Source organism: Grammomys surdaster, unplaced genomic scaffold, assembly GCF_004785775.1.
Source record: "Grammomys surdaster isolate TR1022 unplaced genomic scaffold, NIH_TR_1.0 185, whole genome shotgun sequence".
Taxonomy (NCBI): Eukaryota; Metazoa; Chordata; class Mammalia; order Rodentia; family Muridae; genus Grammomys; species Grammomys surdaster.
In genome coordinates, this window is record NW_021604630.1 from 9580925 (window position 1) to 9598970 (window position 18046).

At 43.2% G+C, this 18046-nt stretch overlaps 1 protein-coding gene across 1 annotated transcript in view; it reads left to right on the forward strand.

Moving 5' to 3' along the window:
• Window positions 1-18046, forward strand: part of Tex15 (testis expressed 15, meiosis and synapsis associated) — a 121482-nt gene that overhangs the window by 27309 nt on the left and 76127 nt on the right. The window contains exons 3-4 of the mRNA XM_028768145.1: window positions 7873-7954; window positions 16606-16893. Coding sequence (XP_028623978.1) covers window positions 7873-7954; window positions 16606-16893 — 370 coding nt within the window. The remainder of the gene's footprint in view (window positions 1-7872; window positions 7955-16605; window positions 16894-18046) is intronic.

Here is an 18046-nt window from a genome sequence, read left to right on the forward strand (position 1 = left end):
CTCTGTGGAGCCCTGGCTGTCCTGGAACTCACTCTGTAGACCAGGCTAGCCTCGAACTCTCGAACTCTGATTTTGATTCTTAAAGATTAGCTGGGGGGGGGGGGTCGAGTCTGACCTAATAAGTACAGCTTTAAAGGAGAACTCATATCTTTTCTAATACCAAAAAGACATGGGCTGGACATACCATGCCAAACATAAATTTTATGTTGGATTTTTATGTTGGGTTCCCCAATAACTAGATCAGGGGCTATCCCTAAAGTTATTACCTGTCTGTGGAATATGTTCCCCTAACTGGGCTGCCATGTCTGGCCTCAGTGAGGAAGGATACACCTAGCCCTTCAGAGACTTGATGTGCCAGGGCGGGCCACCACTCTCTCAGAGGAGAAGGGGAAGGGGGGCTTGGGGAAGGACTGTTTGAGGAGGGACCAGGAGGGGGTACAGCAATTGGGTGTAAAGTGAATAAATAAATTCATTAATAATAAATGTGTTTAAAGACACTGCACTATCTACTTTGAAGAAACAAGCCACTGTGAAATTCTACAGCCACAGGAAAATGAATACTACCAAAATCTGTGAGTGTAGTGTCAGGTAGTCCGCAGCTCCAAATGAGACCCTTAACAGAGGGGCCAGTTTCCTGTGACTGAACTTGTGGCTTTTCAAAACCTGTGAGATGATAAAGCCATTGTCACCAGTCTGTGGTACAGCAATAAGAAATAACTGTGGCACTAAATCCTTCTCGGTGCTCAGCCTCTCTTTCTTTGTCCGACAGCCCCTAGTCTCTCAACAGTTCCTCTTGGAAGTGCTACTTTAATAAATGACTTTCACTAGAAGCCATGAAGCCAAGCCCGCTTCCGGGAACTCAACCCTATGACAGTCGTCTCTCTTTCCAAGTACATGTTCAGCCACTGTTCAAAAATAGCTTCATCTCATTTTCCTCGCTCCGTTTCTATAATTCAATTTTTGTCCTCAAATGCTCTCTTCTTGAAAAGTAGCTTTGGAAGAAGCATAGTTAGCTCAGGTCACTTCCTGTCCCCATTTAGAATCTCCACAAAAGACAGGCGCCATAGTGGAGAACTCTGTCCAGCCTTCCCCCCTCAGCAGTAAGGCTGAATTAAAACAGCCCATCTAGTGTGTCCCATGAGACGTAAGGGAAGTCTCGGTGGATAACAATGAGAGGCACAGGAGATGAACATCAGAACTGTGTCCAGGGAGATCTTCAAGCTTAGACAGTGTTTCGTATTGGAAATGAGGCATCAAGAGGGCTAATGCTTGAGCTCTGTGGTATAGCACTTGCCTAGCCGCATGCTGTCCTAGATTCCATCCTCAAAACTGGAAAAGTAAAAAAAAAGAAAAAAAAAAAAAGAAATCAAATCAGTGACACACAAGCCAGCCATCAGAACCCAAGGAAGTCAGCAGAAGGAAGATAGAGCTGCTGACAGCGAGGTTGGGGATAGCACTACGTCAAATTCGGCCTATCAGGAAGGCAGTGACATGACTGTATTTCATTTGTAGCAGAGGTTATATGAGAAGCTATCCAACCCCAACTCCTGGTTCATCCTAGGAATGTTAGTTTCAATTATTGAAAAGGGAGTGGGAAGGTAGCTCAGCCTAGCTGCATAAAGTCCTGAGTTCGGTCTGATCTCCAGTACCACATCTTTGGCTACAAAATGAGGTTAAGGCCAGCTTGGGATAAGACAAATCTCATTTGGGAGGAGAGAGAGAGAAGGGAGAAAAAGTGAGAACTCAGTGTGTCTCCCTAGTTTAACCTCCTACTTACCATAAGAACTCCTTCACCTGCATACCTCGAAGATCTTAGACAACTCCTGGATTCCAGACAGAGCCAGTCTGTCTGGTCAGAAACCCAGCCAATATTGAGTTGTGGTTATCCACAAATCCTGGGTAGAATGCTTTGCCGACCTCTCTCAGTATCGAGTTCTTTCTCTTAAACAATACTACTGTGTTAACTCAGATCACTTAGAGTGTACTAACACACGTGTGTAAGGTGCGTCTACATACTTTCCCTTAGGGACCTTTTCTCCATCCTCTGGCTTTTGTTCATAAGTTCTACAACTTGGAATGTTCTAACATTCCATGCAGCTCGGACTGAGTTATGACATATGAGTGAGAGAATGTTAGAACTTGAGAGAATTTTAAAAGTCATGTCCTATGGTTCTCAACTTTTCCTGTGACCCATCCAAGGGAAAACAGGGTCTGGGAATACACTCTTTTTATAGGCAAGAAACAAACTCAGAAGCTGAGAGCTTTCTGATGGTATAAGTTGCCACTAAAGACTAATTACTTCCCATGTAATACAGCATTTCACGTACCATTAATAATTAGTACTCATCTGGGTCTTTTACACTGGACTTGTTGACTATCTATGAGAATGTTGAGAATTAATTTGTATGCAATTAAAATAAACAACATTCATATATATCACCATGTGAGGTACTGAAACCAAAGATACTTCAGGGAAATTCTTAAGAAGTTTACAAGTAAGAATAGCTTCATTTAACACCTTTGTTCCAATAGCTATAGTAACCTCAGTAAGCTGGTAAGGTTTTCCAAGTAAGTTCATATGTGTAAGTATAAAGGAAACAACCCATATGTGTGCAGAAATAAGGGTACTAGCAAGGTGGCTCTAAATCAGGGTTGTAAAGTGTGTTTGTGGGTTTTGGGGGTCTGTCAGTTTCTTATTAATGTGACAAATGTGGCACTAATGACAGAAGAAGGATTTGTTTCTGATTCATGATGTTAGATGTTTCTGTCCACAGCTGGGTAGACCCATTGTTTCTGAGTCTTAGTGAGGCAAACACCAGAAGGGTGTGGCAGAGCAAAGTGGTTCATCTTAAAGAAACCAGAAAGCAAAGAGAATAAGAAAAGGCATCTGGGATAGGATATTTTTCAAAGTTAAGTCTCCAATGATCTACTTCTGAGTCAAGATTCACTTATTAACATTTCAACCACTTCCCCCAAATAGTTCAAACCAGCTAGATACCAAGCCTTTAACTTGTGAACCTGCAGGGATCCTTTTATATTGTAATCATGACACTTAGTCTCTCCAAAGAAGAAAGATCACATGGTACTACACTTTTTTTCTCATTATCTAAAATATCACAAATACTTACTTGTTGGTACTAGAGATCAAACCAGGATTTTTCACATACTAACCAAAACATTCTACACCGAGTTAGATCCCTAATCTCACAAGATTTTACTACTTAAAGCTGCCAATTAAACAATGACCAGGAATAATTAAGACACAGCAAACGAGTCCAAAAGAAGGGGCGTGAGACTGAGAAGTTGAACAGAATCTTTGGGAAAGATTATAAAAGATCCCAGTGGACTGATAAGAGCTTCTGTACCATCAGCTCAGACTCTATGGTGGTTTATTGTCATCTTGACAGCATCTACAATCACTTTGAAGACAAATCTCTGGCCAAATGTGGGAGGTATTTTGTAGCTCAGGTTAATTAAAGAGGTAAGACACACTCTAATTGCTAGAACAAAGGGGAAGAAGACTGCCTGAGTACTGGCATCCATAGCTCTCTGCTTCCCAACTGTGGATGTGATGTGATCCATTGTCTTGAGCGCCTATCAAAGCAATTCCTCATCATGAGGGAGTGTATCCTCCAGACTGTAAGCCAAAATAAATTACTGCTTCTTTATTGCTTTGTCGGGTATTTTGTTGTTGTTGTTTTGTTGATCACAACGAGACAAGTAACAAATGCAGGTTACTATAACAAGATACCACTGAGGGGAGGTTAAGTGATCGAACTCTATTTCCTCACAGACTGAAGACTGTAGCTCTAAGGTAAAGGAAGGTAGCTTCTTGATGGTTCCGGGTGAAGCCTCTCTTCCAGACTTCAACTGACCACCTTGTTCTGTGTCCTTTCAAGAGCTTTTGGCACTGCTTGCATACAGAGTCCTCAACTGTCTCTTCCTCTTCTTTTTAGGAAGGCAACTCTATCCAAGTAGAGTGTGCTAGTTTGAGTATGCTTGGCCCCAGGAGTGGCACTATAGGAGGTGTGGCCTTGTTGGAGTAGGTGTGGTTTTGTTGGAGGAATTGTGTCACTGCAAAGGTGGGCAATGGACCTTCCTCCTAACCATGTGGGAGTCAGTTTTCTCTTAGCAGCCTTCAGATGAAGATGTAGAACTCTCAGCTCCTCCTGGATCTTGTCTCTCTGGATGCTACAGTGCTCTGCCTTGTTGATAATGGATTGAACCTCTGAACCTGTAAGCCAGCCCCAATTAAATGTTGTCCTTATAAGACTTGCCTTGGTCATGGTGTCTGTTCACAGCATTAAAACCCTAAGATATAAAGTTTTACCCTTATGAAGTTGTTTACTGCCGGGTGGTGGTGGCATATGCCTTTAATCCCAGCACTTGGGAGGCAGAGGCAGGTGGATTTCTGAGTTCGAGGCCAGCCTGGTCTACAGAGTGAGTTCCAGGACAGCCAGAGCTACACAGAGAAACCCTGTCTCCAAAAAAAAAAAAAAAAAAAAAAAAAGTTGTTTACTGTTTAATCTTAGTTACTTTCTACAAGGTTTTATTCTCAAATACAGTCACACTGAGAGTTACAGAGATACACCATATGAATGGGGGAAGCACATGATTCATCCGTAACTGGCACTGCTCTAAGTTGACTTATTTATTTTTCTATGCTATGCACTACTCTATTTCTCCTTTTGTAAATCGTTTCATTGGCTCACAGAGAAAGAGTAAAAGAATCAGTGGTCATGAAGGTAACAGCTGCACCACTGTGACTCAATGCATGCTGCATAAGTCAAAGGTTTTGCACTGAAAGGACACCATCAAGGACCCTATTTGTGTCCGTTTAAGACCAGGCTTGATTTCAAAAAGGGCCATAAGACACCAGGTCCTAGGGACAGACCATAAAATCCAGAACAAGATCATAAAACCCCTTCCTAAAGAACAACCTAGAGATAACCACAAAAAAGTAAAAATAAAAAAAATGCGTAACTATCTCAGAACTGGCCATCTGTGCTGGGTGGCCCTTTCTCATCCTATTGTTAACCATTCATGATATAGAAATGCAAACCACTGACCACCTGTGAACACCTTGACCCCCTAGCACCTCATAATTAAGGTTGGAAGTTATTAATAACTGACTTATTCAATTCAGAATTGTCAGGGGAAGATGAAGAGCAGCCAAATCCTGTTTACTGCATTTTATATATATATATAAAAAGAGATAAATTAAGACACTGGATGCCAACTGCAAAGAGTGTTGTAAGGGTTCAAAAATCACCGAGGGAAGACCCCAGACTCAAGATAGTATGCAAAGACAGAGTGTTTATTCTGCAGAAACAACCAGCACGCAGAGGTCAACCATTCTTTCAAATATCAACCCTAGACAAAGGCACGCAGGCCTTCTTATAGGGAACCCTCTAAAGGGATTAGATAACAACCTCCAACTTTAATTATAATTCTGTCCAGACCCTTTGAACAATATTTCAAGTTTTCTATAACATTTCTTTTTTTTTTTTTTTTTTTGGTTTATTTTTTTTTTCGAGACAGGGTTTCTCTGTGTAGCCCTGGCTGTCTGTCCTGGAACTCACTCTGTAGACCAGGCTGGCCTCGAACTCAGAAATCCGCCTGCCTCTGCCTCCCAAGTGCTGGGATTAAAGGCGTGCGCCACCACCGCCGGCTAGCATTTCTACTAAAACTAGATCGACAAACTGATTGATACCTGACATAAAAGAAAAATTTTAAAATAGCATGAAAGACACTCTATAAATGCCAGATTAATATCTCCTTTGAACACAAGGTTAATAGTCATAATCATTCTCATCAATATTTGTTAACTTTCATTTCTTTTCATTAAAATCATTAGTGTTTATGGGAAGGGCTGGGAAGATGACTCAGTTAGGGAAGCTTTAGCTGTGCAAGCACGAGGGCCTGAATTAGGATTCCTAACACCCATATAAGGGCTGGCCATAGCAGTATACACTTGAAACCCAGTACTGGGGCCATAGCAGCATACACTTGAAGCCCAGTGCTGGAGCTATAGCAGCATACACTTGAAACCCAGTGCTGAGGAAGCAGAGACAGGCAGCTTATTTGGGATCCCTGGCCAGACAGCTTAGCTAGACTGGTGAAATACTAAGAGATCTTATCTCAAAAATTAAAGAAAGCACCTGATATTGACTCTGGCCTACACACAGGGACACACGCACACACACACACATGCACACACACACACACTGGGAGTGTGGAGATGACTCACAGTCCCAAGAATTTCAAAAGAACATAAAGATTAAGAGAATCAGCAGAAGAAATAAACATTTCCATATTTTATGAGGCGTAGAGACTCCCTTCAAACATCTAATAAAAACTCAAAGACAGCTGGACATGGTGTCTTTAACGCCTTTAACCTAGTGCTTGGGATACAGAGGTAGGCAGATCTTGAAGCCAGCCTGGTCTATCTACATAGCAAGCTCCAGGACAGTCAGGAAGTCATAGAGAGATCCTGGCCCAAAATAAAAAAACAAAACAAAACTTACAGAGAGAAAGAAGAACGGAGGAAGGGGAAAGTGGACACAGCTGACATACATGGAAGAGGACACGCGTAACATACATCAAGGGGGACACACATGACATACATGAAGGATGCATATATGACACAGTGAAGTGGGACATACATGACATACATGAAGGGGACACACATGACATACGTGGAGGGAACATACATGACATACATGAAGGAGACAGAAGGGGGACATACATGAAGGGGGCACACATGACACACATGAAGGGAACATACATGGCATACATGAAGGGGGACACACTTGACATACATGAAGGGAGCCACACGTGACATACATGCATGAAAATATCATCATTAAGCCTCTTTTTTTTTTGAGATGAGGTTTCTCTGTGTAACCTTGGCCATCCTAAAAGTATTAACTAGACCTGAAGGTGCACACCTGTCATACCAAGACTCAGGAGTCTAAGACGGGAGGATAATGAGTTCAAGGTCAGCGCAACTATACAACAAAATTCTATCTTTAAAAAAAAAAAAACAAGACAAAACAAAAGTATACTGAATTAAGAATATCAAGTCCTGAGGGCTGGTACTCCTGTGCTGGAATGTACCCCAACAAAGGTCATGTGAGGTGCTACATCAGGAGGGGCAGCTTCTCAGCTTACCTTCGCAGGGTCTAGTTTGTTCTGATCCCAGCAACAGAGTTCCTGTTTCCATGGCTACATGCCCCCAGGGGGAAGAACAGACTGAAAAGAGACAAGTGCACGGTGGGCACTGTTTGTTTTTCCAGAGTGAGGACCTGAGTGTCATTCCTAGAAGACGAGTGGAAAAAAAGGGAAAGAAATCTACTAGGTGTGGCAGGTGTGCTTGTCATCCCAGCTCTAGGGTGGCAGAGACAGCCGGGTCCCCGGGGCTCCCTGTCAGCTAGTCCAGTTTCGCTGACAAGTTCCAGATGAGTGACAGATACTGTCTCCAAAACAAAAATCAAGGTGGACAATGCCTGAGAAACAATAACTGTGTTGTCCCTAGCCTCCACATGACATATATAGGCATATACATGCTTCCACACATACATGTACAGGCATATAAATGCCTTCACACATACATGTTTAGGTGTATACATACATATATACATATACATGCCTCTACACACATGTATAGCATATAAATGCCTTCATATATACATGTTTAGGTATATACACGCAGACTCACATACATGTATAGGCATATGCATGCCTCCACACATACATGTATAGGCAGACACACAGAGACACCAACACAGAAGAATATAAAGAAATAAGGTAAAACACATATACTATAAGATCACAGCGGAAAAGTTCTTATGTTCTCTTTGGCTTCTATAGGCCTGCTGGAGACTTCCCGTCAAGATGATGGAGGAATCCAGTCATTTCACCATGGAGGTAAGACTGACAGAGAAAACACAAGGTAAACAACTGAACCTAAATCTGTAACAAGCAGTGTACACAACATAAAGAACAACACAACCCTATCTGCTGTTGGCTGGCTGACAGAGGCATTGATTGATGATCTGACTTGACATGTAGCTCCTCAAACACTGAAGGGCGGGCTTAAGAATGGCAGGCAGGGCCGGGCAGTGGTGGCGCACGCCTGTAATCCCAGCACTTGGGAGGCAGAGGCAGGCAGATTTCTGAGTTCGAGGTTAGCCTGGTGTACAGAGTGAGTTCCAGGACAGCCAGGACTACACAGAGAAACCCTGTCTCGGAAAAACAAAACAAAACACCACCCCCCCCCCCCCAAAAAAAAAAAAAGAATGGCAGGCAGGGCTGGTGAGTAGCAGGAGGTCTGCTGCAAAGGCCCTGTGAAGAAATGAGGGGGTTGTCACTCTCCCAGTGATGTGCTCTTTTCCACAGCTGAGATGTCTGCTTACTACCACCACCTACCTATCTTGTCACACTGTCCTTGTCCTTCCCTTGCAACCACAGTTCCCAGGCTAGCTCTTCACACACACACACACACAGACACACACACAGACACACACTCACACACACACACAGACACACACACACAGACACACACACACCCCAGGTGTGTGACAGGGCCATGGAAATTCTTCAAGAGAGAAGAGTGTTTTTCTCAGCTTGTGTTCCTGGGGGTGCAGTTCCCCAGAAGCCCCCCCCCCCCCCCCCCCCGCGGTGAGGGCTACTTCTAGAAGAGCACCCAGCAGCTGAGGACTGGCGCTGAGCGTCCTCACCAGTCTGCCTGCTCGCCTGGTGTGTCACTCTTGAGGGATCATTCAGAGCAAGGTCCTGCCAACACATCCCAACAGGGACCACAGCTCACAGAGAAATGTTAACTACGATGACTTTAAACGGATGGAGATTTTCCTCTCTTGGCTCTCAGAATCTTGTTGTTTCTAGAACCGATTCCCCCCTCCTCCCCTCCCCCCCCTGTCCGGATTGTCACTTCAAGAGGGTTTAGAGGGGATGCAGGCATTTTCAAGCCACAGCAAAGTCAACATGACATCTTTCCCTAGTGGATGAGAAGCCTGTTTGATTTCCAATTACGAGTCTCTCTCAATGACTCTTCTCCATACGGACACTTGCCATACAGAAAAGACATCAGAAGTCTCAAATCGGCAGCTTCCTTGCTGATAAACAAACAGCCGATCTGTTGAAGATTAGCATTTATTTGGATTTAAACCAACAATGCGTAGGGAACAGCACTGTCTATGCACCCATAACTATCTTGATGTTACAGTTGTTTGGATCAAGACTCTGAAGACTTTGGTTAATGAAGGTTATAATAACACAGCTAATATCTTAATACTTCCAACAAACTATAGTTGTTGAGCTTTTTTTAAGAAAAAAAAAAATTACCTGGGTGCTGGAGAGATGGCTCAGTGGTTGAGAGCACTCACTGCTCTTCTAGAGGTCCTGAATTCAATTCTCAGCAACCACATTATAAGCATCTGTAATGGGATCTGACACCCTCTCCTGATGTGTCTGAAGACAGCTACAGTATACTCACACATAAAATAAATAAGTAAATCTTTTTAAAATATTACCTTTTTCAGCCAGGCTGTGGTGGCGCATGCCTTTAATCCCAGCACTTGGGAGGCAGAGGCAGGCAGATTTCTGAGTTCGAGAGTTTGAGGCTAGCCTGGTCTACAGAGTGAGTTCCAGGACAGACAGCCAGGGCTACACAGAGAAACCCTGTCTCCAAAAACTAAACCAAAAAAAAAAAAGAAAAAAAAATATCTTTTTTCAAAATTCTTACTTAGGTGCAAGAGTGGAGAAATGGGTTTTAGACTTGATTTCTGCAGATTTGAGTTCTCCTTCCACACGTTATATGTTCATGTTTTAAAAAATTATTTCACCTGTGCCTCAGACTCTTCAACCGAGAGACAGAGAGAGACAGGAGGGGGAGGGGAGAGGGAGAGATGTCACTTTAGGAGGACAGTTGTGAAGCTTAAATAAGGTAGCATTGTGTAGGGGGCATTTGTCTGATAGCATATACTAAGTACTGATGTCCCCTGCAAAATATGAAACCCTAAACACCAGGACACAGCAAGTCTCGGATTTCAGCAAAAGCCAGAGAGTCCGAGTCAGAGGGAAGCCAGCGAGACCCTAACAAACAACAGCAACAACACAAATCCTTACAGAGCAAGAATTTTTTTTCATTAGAAAATCGTTTTGCTCCAAGCTTTCCAAAGCATGTGAGCCAGTTTTTAAGGAAGAAGAGCAGGGAGAGAGGGTAAGAAATGGGAACAGAGACAACTGAGCAGTGTTTCTTGTAAGGATGTCTCCTATTATAGCCCAGTAAGAAAACAAATAGCGAGATTTACCTAGGACCTGACACTCACCTTGCTATGTCATTTCAAGTTGAAAACAGTCTCATTTGAAACTGATGCAAAACAGAGAGAAAAAAGGGATGGGGGGGGGTCTTCGCAGGAAGAAAAAAAATGTTACAACAAATATAAATATTACTAAAGTAATAGTTATGTGGCTTTGGGCAAGTTTTTTTTTTTTTTTTAAATCTTTGGACCTCAATTTCCAAACTCTGAGGATCTTGTCAAAATTAATGTGGCATTTTTACTGTCTGGTTTAGGGTTCACCATGACCTTGACTAAATTCTTGCAATGACTGCTAATGCTACAAACCTTAGATCGAAGATTCCATCTTGTATTGTTTTCATCTGAAAGCTACTCACACCCAGAGGAAGGAATCAGAGTTAATTTTTGAAATTATTTTTAAGGTACCATAATTAAAGTAAAAATAGAATTTCATAATAGAACCCAATTTTCCCCATTAAGATTGAAGATACAAGGCTTGAAGGTGATTCAGTCAGTAAGAGCTTGCTGTGCCCATGTGAGGAACTGAATGTGGCTCCCAGCAAGACGAAAAGTCCAGGCATGGTGGCACATATCTTTGCCCCTGGGAGTTGGTAGGGAAACAAACAGCTCCCTGGATTTCTCTGACCTAATTGTGATAAAACAGTAAGCTCCAGGCTCGGGGTTCAAGGTTGATACAAAACCTTGACTCAAAAAATAACTTGGATAGTGAATGATAAAAACAACCTCTGACCTTTGACCACTGCACACAAGCGCGGGCGCACACACATACATCATTGTAGGCTTTGATTTTTTTAAAACCTACTTTTAACAAGGGTTCTCAAACTCATTAACCCCACTTCTAGCTCACCATCCAAAGGTAGGGCAGATGAGATGGTAAAAAGACAAGGGGGTGTGGACCTGTTCCTTGGGGCAGTTCCGATCTCTGTTGGTCAGGATATCAGCAGTCCAGTTGGATAGTGTTGGGACACACAACGTGAGTCAGTGGTAGAAACAGCCAGGCCTCTCGCCAATTGGAGCAAGCCAGTGGGAACAACCAGGACCAGCCCCATCACCAGTAGAAGTTCTCTGCTGTGCCTCTCTCAGCGAAGTGAAGAGACCGAAGACTAAGACAGGAGACTAAGACGGGAGATCAACAAAGCGTTGTAAGACTAGCTATGCAAGCCCACCATCACTGTCACGGTCTGTTGGGGCCTATTTATACGCTCTCAAAACATCATGTGCCCTCCCACGGGTCTCGCCTCAGCAAAACACCACGTGAATCTGCGTCACCTGACACATCCAGAAACTCCCACTTCACACTACATGTATACACATGCAGACAAACACACAAAGATGAAAGGAATAGAGGAAGAAAAATTGTCACCACAACAATACAAGAAAAATAGAGTTCAAAGATCAGAGAAGATCGCGTTTTCTTCTTGTTCTTTCTACGTCTTCTTTTTTTCTTTTTTTTTTTTTTTTGTGGTTTTTCGAGACAGGGTTTCTCTGTGTAGCCCTGGCTGTCTTGGAACTCACTCTGTAGACCGGGCTGGCCTTGAACTCAGAAATCCACCTGCCTCTGCCTCCCAAATGCTGGGCTTTCTACATTTTCTTTTCTTTTCTTTTCTTTTTTTTTTGGTTCCACGAGGGGAGGTTTATTAAGAGAGTGGGAGAGCAAGAGGAGAGAGAGAGAGAAGTAGAGAGGAGTAGAGGGCGGCCATGACCATGTGGAGAGAGGGGGAAGAGAAGGGGAGAGGGGAGAGGATATTAAGAGAGTGGGAGAGCAAGAGGAGAGAGAGAGAAGTAGAGAGGAGTAGAGGCCGGCCATGACCACGTGGAGAGAGGGAGAAGCGAAGGGGGGAGGGGAGAGGATAACCTGCAGGTGCTCAGGGTTGAGGGGCAAGAGCCTTTCTACATTTTCTAAGAAAAGGTTTTTGTTGTGTGTTCCAGGCTGATTTCAAACTTGCAATCCTCCTGGTTCTGTGCCCAACTCATCCCAGATGCGATTTCACAGCATAGCGCTTTTCTTATACTGTTGAAGAAAGCAGTAGCAAAGGGCCGGATGCATCCTTCCTTGCCTTTTTGCTGAGCTAAGAAAGCATCTAGATGCTCACCATTAAGTATGATGCTGGCTCTACGGTTTTGGTTTAAAATGTTAAGGCTGAGAGATGGAAAGACGGCTCAGCAATTAAGAGCACTTGTCGTTCATACCTGGGAACCGGATACTCAGGTCCTCTGCAATAGTAGCATGCACTCTTAACTGCTGGGCCATCTTAGCCAGCCCTATGACTTTAACAGATTGGCTGCTCACAGCTGTGGTTGGTTGACCACAGGTTCCCTGATCCAAGTTCTCATTTCTGGGAAACAGAAACTTAGGCAGAGTCCCCAAATTACCAGTTTGCAGCCTGTTATGGGGTCAACCTGGCTCTGGCTAACTCAGTCCTCTCAATAATAGCAATGGGAAAAAAAATACTAACACAATAATAAATACAAAGATTTTAATTGATATCCTTGTAAAGCAGATTTGTCAAAATGTTAACAATTAGTGAGTCAGAGTAAGAGCACATGGAGATTAGCAGTATTATGTAGATTCTCTCAGTTTTTGAAAACACCTTTCAAAACTGAAATTTCAAAATAAAGTAAGTAGAGAATCAGGATGTGCAGAAACAATCTGAAAAGATCCCACACACTGTAGAGAAAAAGAACAAAAGGAGGGGATTGTCAAAGGAGAAAGACAAAACTCCCACATTTCTACAGCTGTTTTCCTGAATCAAGAGGCATCTTTGTGATGGATATGAACGTGTCTGCAAATATATGTCTGCTCTACAATGAAGGGTCACTGAGTGCAGGTGCACAGGCTAAAGATCACCCTTACCCAGACACTTATGACAAAGACACTCAGGCTGTAACTGAACATTTAAAAAGATGTAAACACAGAATTAATTTCGAACTGCAGTTCTGACCATAATTAAAAACAGAATACAATAATAACTATTTTGAAAGGAGAAATAATTTCAATAAAAGTAATTTAAATAAAAAACATAGAACTAAAATTCCTGGTGATATTTTATCATATTAGTGAGAATGGCGGACAATTTCAAGCTTCCAGACTGTTCATTCTGGAATATTTCATTAATGTTTCTAGGCCATGGTTAATTATAGGAAATTGAAACCAAAAAAGGAAATCCTTGCACAAAGTGAGATTATAAGAATTTTTTTAAAAAAAATAATATCTAGTTTTTTTCTGACAGAAATAAGTAATACATGCTGACTGTAGAAAATTTAGAATAGCGGAAAAATATAAAGGAAAAAAAGTAACTGTTATCTAAAAATTTTACAGCAGGGGTTGGAGAGATGGCTCACCAGTTAAGAGTGCTGGCTGCTCTCAGATAGAACCCAAGTACAGGTCTCAGAGCCCACATCAGATAGGTCACAACCCGCTGTAGCTCCATCTCCAGGAGATCCAAAGCTCTCTTCTGATTACACCCACACTCACATTATATACACATGGGCACAGAGCATTCCCGTGCAGGCACACACTAAATCTTTAAAATCTTACAGCATACTGATGAAAATTACTTCCCTACTAAAGGGAACCATCATTCTGATCTCCATGGAGATCACACTTCAGCCATGTTTATTACAAATTTCAAGACATAATTTTATGCTTGCCTATTTCAAAGTTGCGTATAACTGGAAACTCACGATATATGTTCTTTCTGACTTCCTCTCAATATTATTTTGTGAAACTCATGCTTGCTTTTGCATCTAACTACCTCCTGTTTACATTACTCTCAAGTATTTCAGTAGATGAACAAGCCATGGTTTTTGTGGGTGGACATTTGAATGGTTTCTAGTATATGGCCATCATGAATAGATATTAATGACATTGCTGTGAAATTCTTATCCAATTGTGGTAGTTTGAATGAAAATAGCCCCATAGGCTCACAGGGAAGGGCACTATTAGGAGGTGTGGCTTTGTTGTGTGTCATTGTTGGTGAGCTTTGAGGTTTCAGAAGCTCAAGCCAGGCCCAGTGTCACTCTCTCTTCCTGCTGCCTGCTTATCCAGCCGTAGAACTCTCAGCTACCTCTCCAGCACCGTGTCTGCCTGCATACCACAATGCTCCCGCCATAACAATAATAGACTAAACCTCTGAACCTGTAAGTCAGTCCCAATTAAATGTTCTCCTTTATAAAAGTTGCCATGGTCATGGTGTCTCTTCACAGCAAAAGAACTTTGATTAAAACAACAGATAAGGGCTGGAGAGATGGCTCAGTGGTGAAAGCACTGACTGCTCTTCCAAAGGCCCTGAGTTCAATTCCCTGCAACCACATCTGTAAAGGGATCTGATGCCCTCTTCTGGTGTGTCTGAAGACAGCTACAGTGTACTCAAATAAATAAAATAAATCTTTAAAAAAGAAAGAAACCAGATAAACATGCTAAAATATTCTAAGACTACTACTGCTTGGTACCCTAATTCTTGAGATTAAAATTAGGAATAATAGCCAATGCAGAAGAAAATATGAAATAAATTTGAACTTTTACTTATTATCAAAGATAAATAAATATTATCCATTTTGGTTTTATCATCCAAACAGATCATTAACATCAACAATAGAATTATACAGAGTTGGGCTGGAGAGATGGCTCAGTGGTTAAGAGCACTGACTGCACTTCCAGAGGTCCTGAGTTCAAATCCCAGCAACCACATGGTGGCTCACAACCATCTGTAATGAGATCTGATGCCCTCTTCTGGTGTGTCTGAAGACAGCTACAGTGTACTCATATATAATAAATAAATCTTTAAAAAAAAAAAAGAATTATACAGAGTTAAGACTGGCACTTAAAATAATGTTTAGAGATACAAACTTTATGTTTGGAAGGGTGTTAAGATCTGATGAAAATTATGCCTCTTCACTCAACTGGACCTAGAGTCAAAAAAAGCAAATATTTCCATTTTCATAAAGTTAACTGTCCACCGGGTAGTGGTGGCACACGCCTTTAATCCCAGCACTTGGGAGGCAGAGGCAGGCGGATTTCTGAGTTCGAGGCCAGCCTGGTCTACAGAGTGAGTTCCAGGACAGCCAGGACTACACAGAGAAACCCTGTCTCGAAAAACCAAAAAAAAAAAAAAAAAGTTAGCTGTCCTTACATAGCTGAAACTTTCAGAAAATGTAAATGTGAAACCCTTGTATAGACCAAAATGTTAAAGACACCAGCTCATGCCACATACTTTAATTTTTATAATAAATAATTGTTGAAAGATGCCACAGTACATCTTTTGAGCCCCTTGTCTTGAGTTTTCTACCTGGGTATAGTGCAGTAATTCTCAGGCTTACAATTGTAAAGTTAAATCTAAACGACTTGACCAGAGGACCTGGATTCTGTGACCCGCGAGAGTCTCCGGCCAGGCCAGAAGGTAAAGGAGAATTTCTGAAGGCAAGGAGTCTTTTAAAAATATCGTTGTTTCAGATCCCTGAAACACAAATGCATCTGCTGTCTACGGGCTTAGGCTTTAGCGAAGCAATTCTGCTCTCCTGGAGGACCCAAGTTCAGTTCTCAGCACCCATGTCAGGCAGCTCAAAACCACCAGGAGCTTCATCCTCAGGGGATCCAAAGCCCGCTAAGTTTTGTCACCAAACTGGGCCCTGCAGCCCAATTTCCCTTCCAATCCATCTCTTTTATTAAAATAATATCAGAAACCAGTGGTAACAATTCCCTGCAAGCCTAATATGTGCAGAAGGCGTACACACTAAGCACAGAGTTTACCTCAGCGTGCTCTAGAGACCGGGCGCCATTCCGCCATCCCTGCACAAGCCGCTGGGAGAGGGGGTGGGGTTTCCAGTCCAACAACTGCGCAAGCGCAGAGTCCTTGGCTCCACCCCCCTGCACGTGAGTGCGCGGAGGTATATAAAAGTCGGCTGCAGGGTAGTTCCTGAAGTTTCTAGAAAAGCCAGAGGACCTTGCCGGTGCTGTTCCAGCTAAGCACTGAGTTCTAAGGCGCCAGAGGGATGAAGGAACTCCAGGTCTGTGGGAGACTGTGGTGGATGAGGATGGGAGGGAGGTAAAGTCAGCAGGCTTCAGATAATTGTGGACGAGGTATTTATTATTAATTATTATATCTAATTATTAATAATAATGTGAGGAGTGGGAGTTCTAGCTGTGGTCCAGGCTGGACTCGAACTCCAGATTTCCTCCACTGCTTCGAGTTCTGGGCCCGCCGCCCTGGCGCTGTGCGAAGGTGTGAGGCCGCATTCCTGTGCTCGCGGGGTGCTCCCTCAGCACGGGGGTTGCGGGCTCCAAGGGCGGCGCCGGGGAGGCTCCACACCTGCGCGTGCGCAGAGCGGGGCGAGGGGGGAGGCGATCGGGCTCCCTCGGGGCGGCGCCGGGGATTCTCGAGGTGGGCGTGACTCACAAAGGCCCCGCCCACAGGCTGCCACCTGAGACTCGCCCGCGAAGCCGCTCACGAGGCGGGCGGGGCGCGCGTCCCTGGTCAAGCTCGGACGATGTCCTTGGGCTCCGGCTGCCCGCGGCTTCGCTGCAAGAGCCGGTGGACGCGGCCCCTCCCAGGTAGGGGAGGGGCGCGAGGACATCGGGGCCAGTCTCCTGCGGGAGACTCTACTCCTGAGGTGCCTTGGCCAGGGCTGAGTGGAGGTTTTGTGAGTGCGCTTGCCTTGGTGGTCCTTGATGCTTTGAGTCCATTCTTTGGATACTAACGTATTGTCTGTCACCTGAGGGTCCTGTTGTGGTGTGGATGTGAAAGAGGCGACATCCCAGGTAAATTAAATTCGAGCCACTTGGCGTTATTGGCAACTCGGATGCTTTAAAGATCCTACAGTGCCCTCCGGTTGTGAAGTGTGAGCCGCGAGTGCAGTGTGAAACTGGACAGGGTGTGCAATTGAGGGGAGACAGGGGGATATGGTACCTCCTCGGGGTATAACGTAGAATGCCAGAAACGTACCCATCGCCTGCTTCCAACTTGGAATTTTCTTTTTAAGATTGCGTAGGGAATAAAAGTAGTACACGTTTGAAGAACTGTTACTCAGTTCACGTTTCAGAAATTCATTCAGGGTTTTTTGGGTTGTGTTTAAAAGCTTCCAGGTTTCACACGAAGTTAGGGGAGAGAAAAAAAAGATCAAAATATGTTTTATGCACAAAATAGGTAAATTATGAAACAGCGACCCCAAAAGCTCTCTCTCCCTCTCCCCCCCCTTTTTTTTCCACTTAAAAATAAATCTTTAAAGCCAGCAAGCTGGGCATAGTGGCACAGCACTCGCGAAGCAGAGACAAGCAGATCTCGGAGTTGGAGAAGTACAGAGGGAGTTTCAGGTCAGCTAGAGCTATACAGTGAGACACTTCTCTCTTCAAAATAAATACATAAGCAAATTAAATAACTAATAATTTTTAAAAAAGATAACCATTGCTGTGTTGAGGAGAGAGCATTTTAACAGGTAACAGTTGAGTTTAAGGGAACTGAGGAGTGAACTAGTATTTATTAATTTATTAATTTATTTATTATTTCAATTCCTGTCCTTGATAACCTCAAAAGCTTTGATTCAAAGCAAAAACGAAGCAAAAGCCTGTTTTTAACTTTTGCCCAGACAATTAGAAGTCTGAACCTTCTGTGATCATAAAGATAGTCACATTTGCTGGGAAAGTGTTTAAACACCTTGAGGACCTGTGTGAATTGTTTGTTAGGAAATGGTTAAAGAAGAGTTCATTA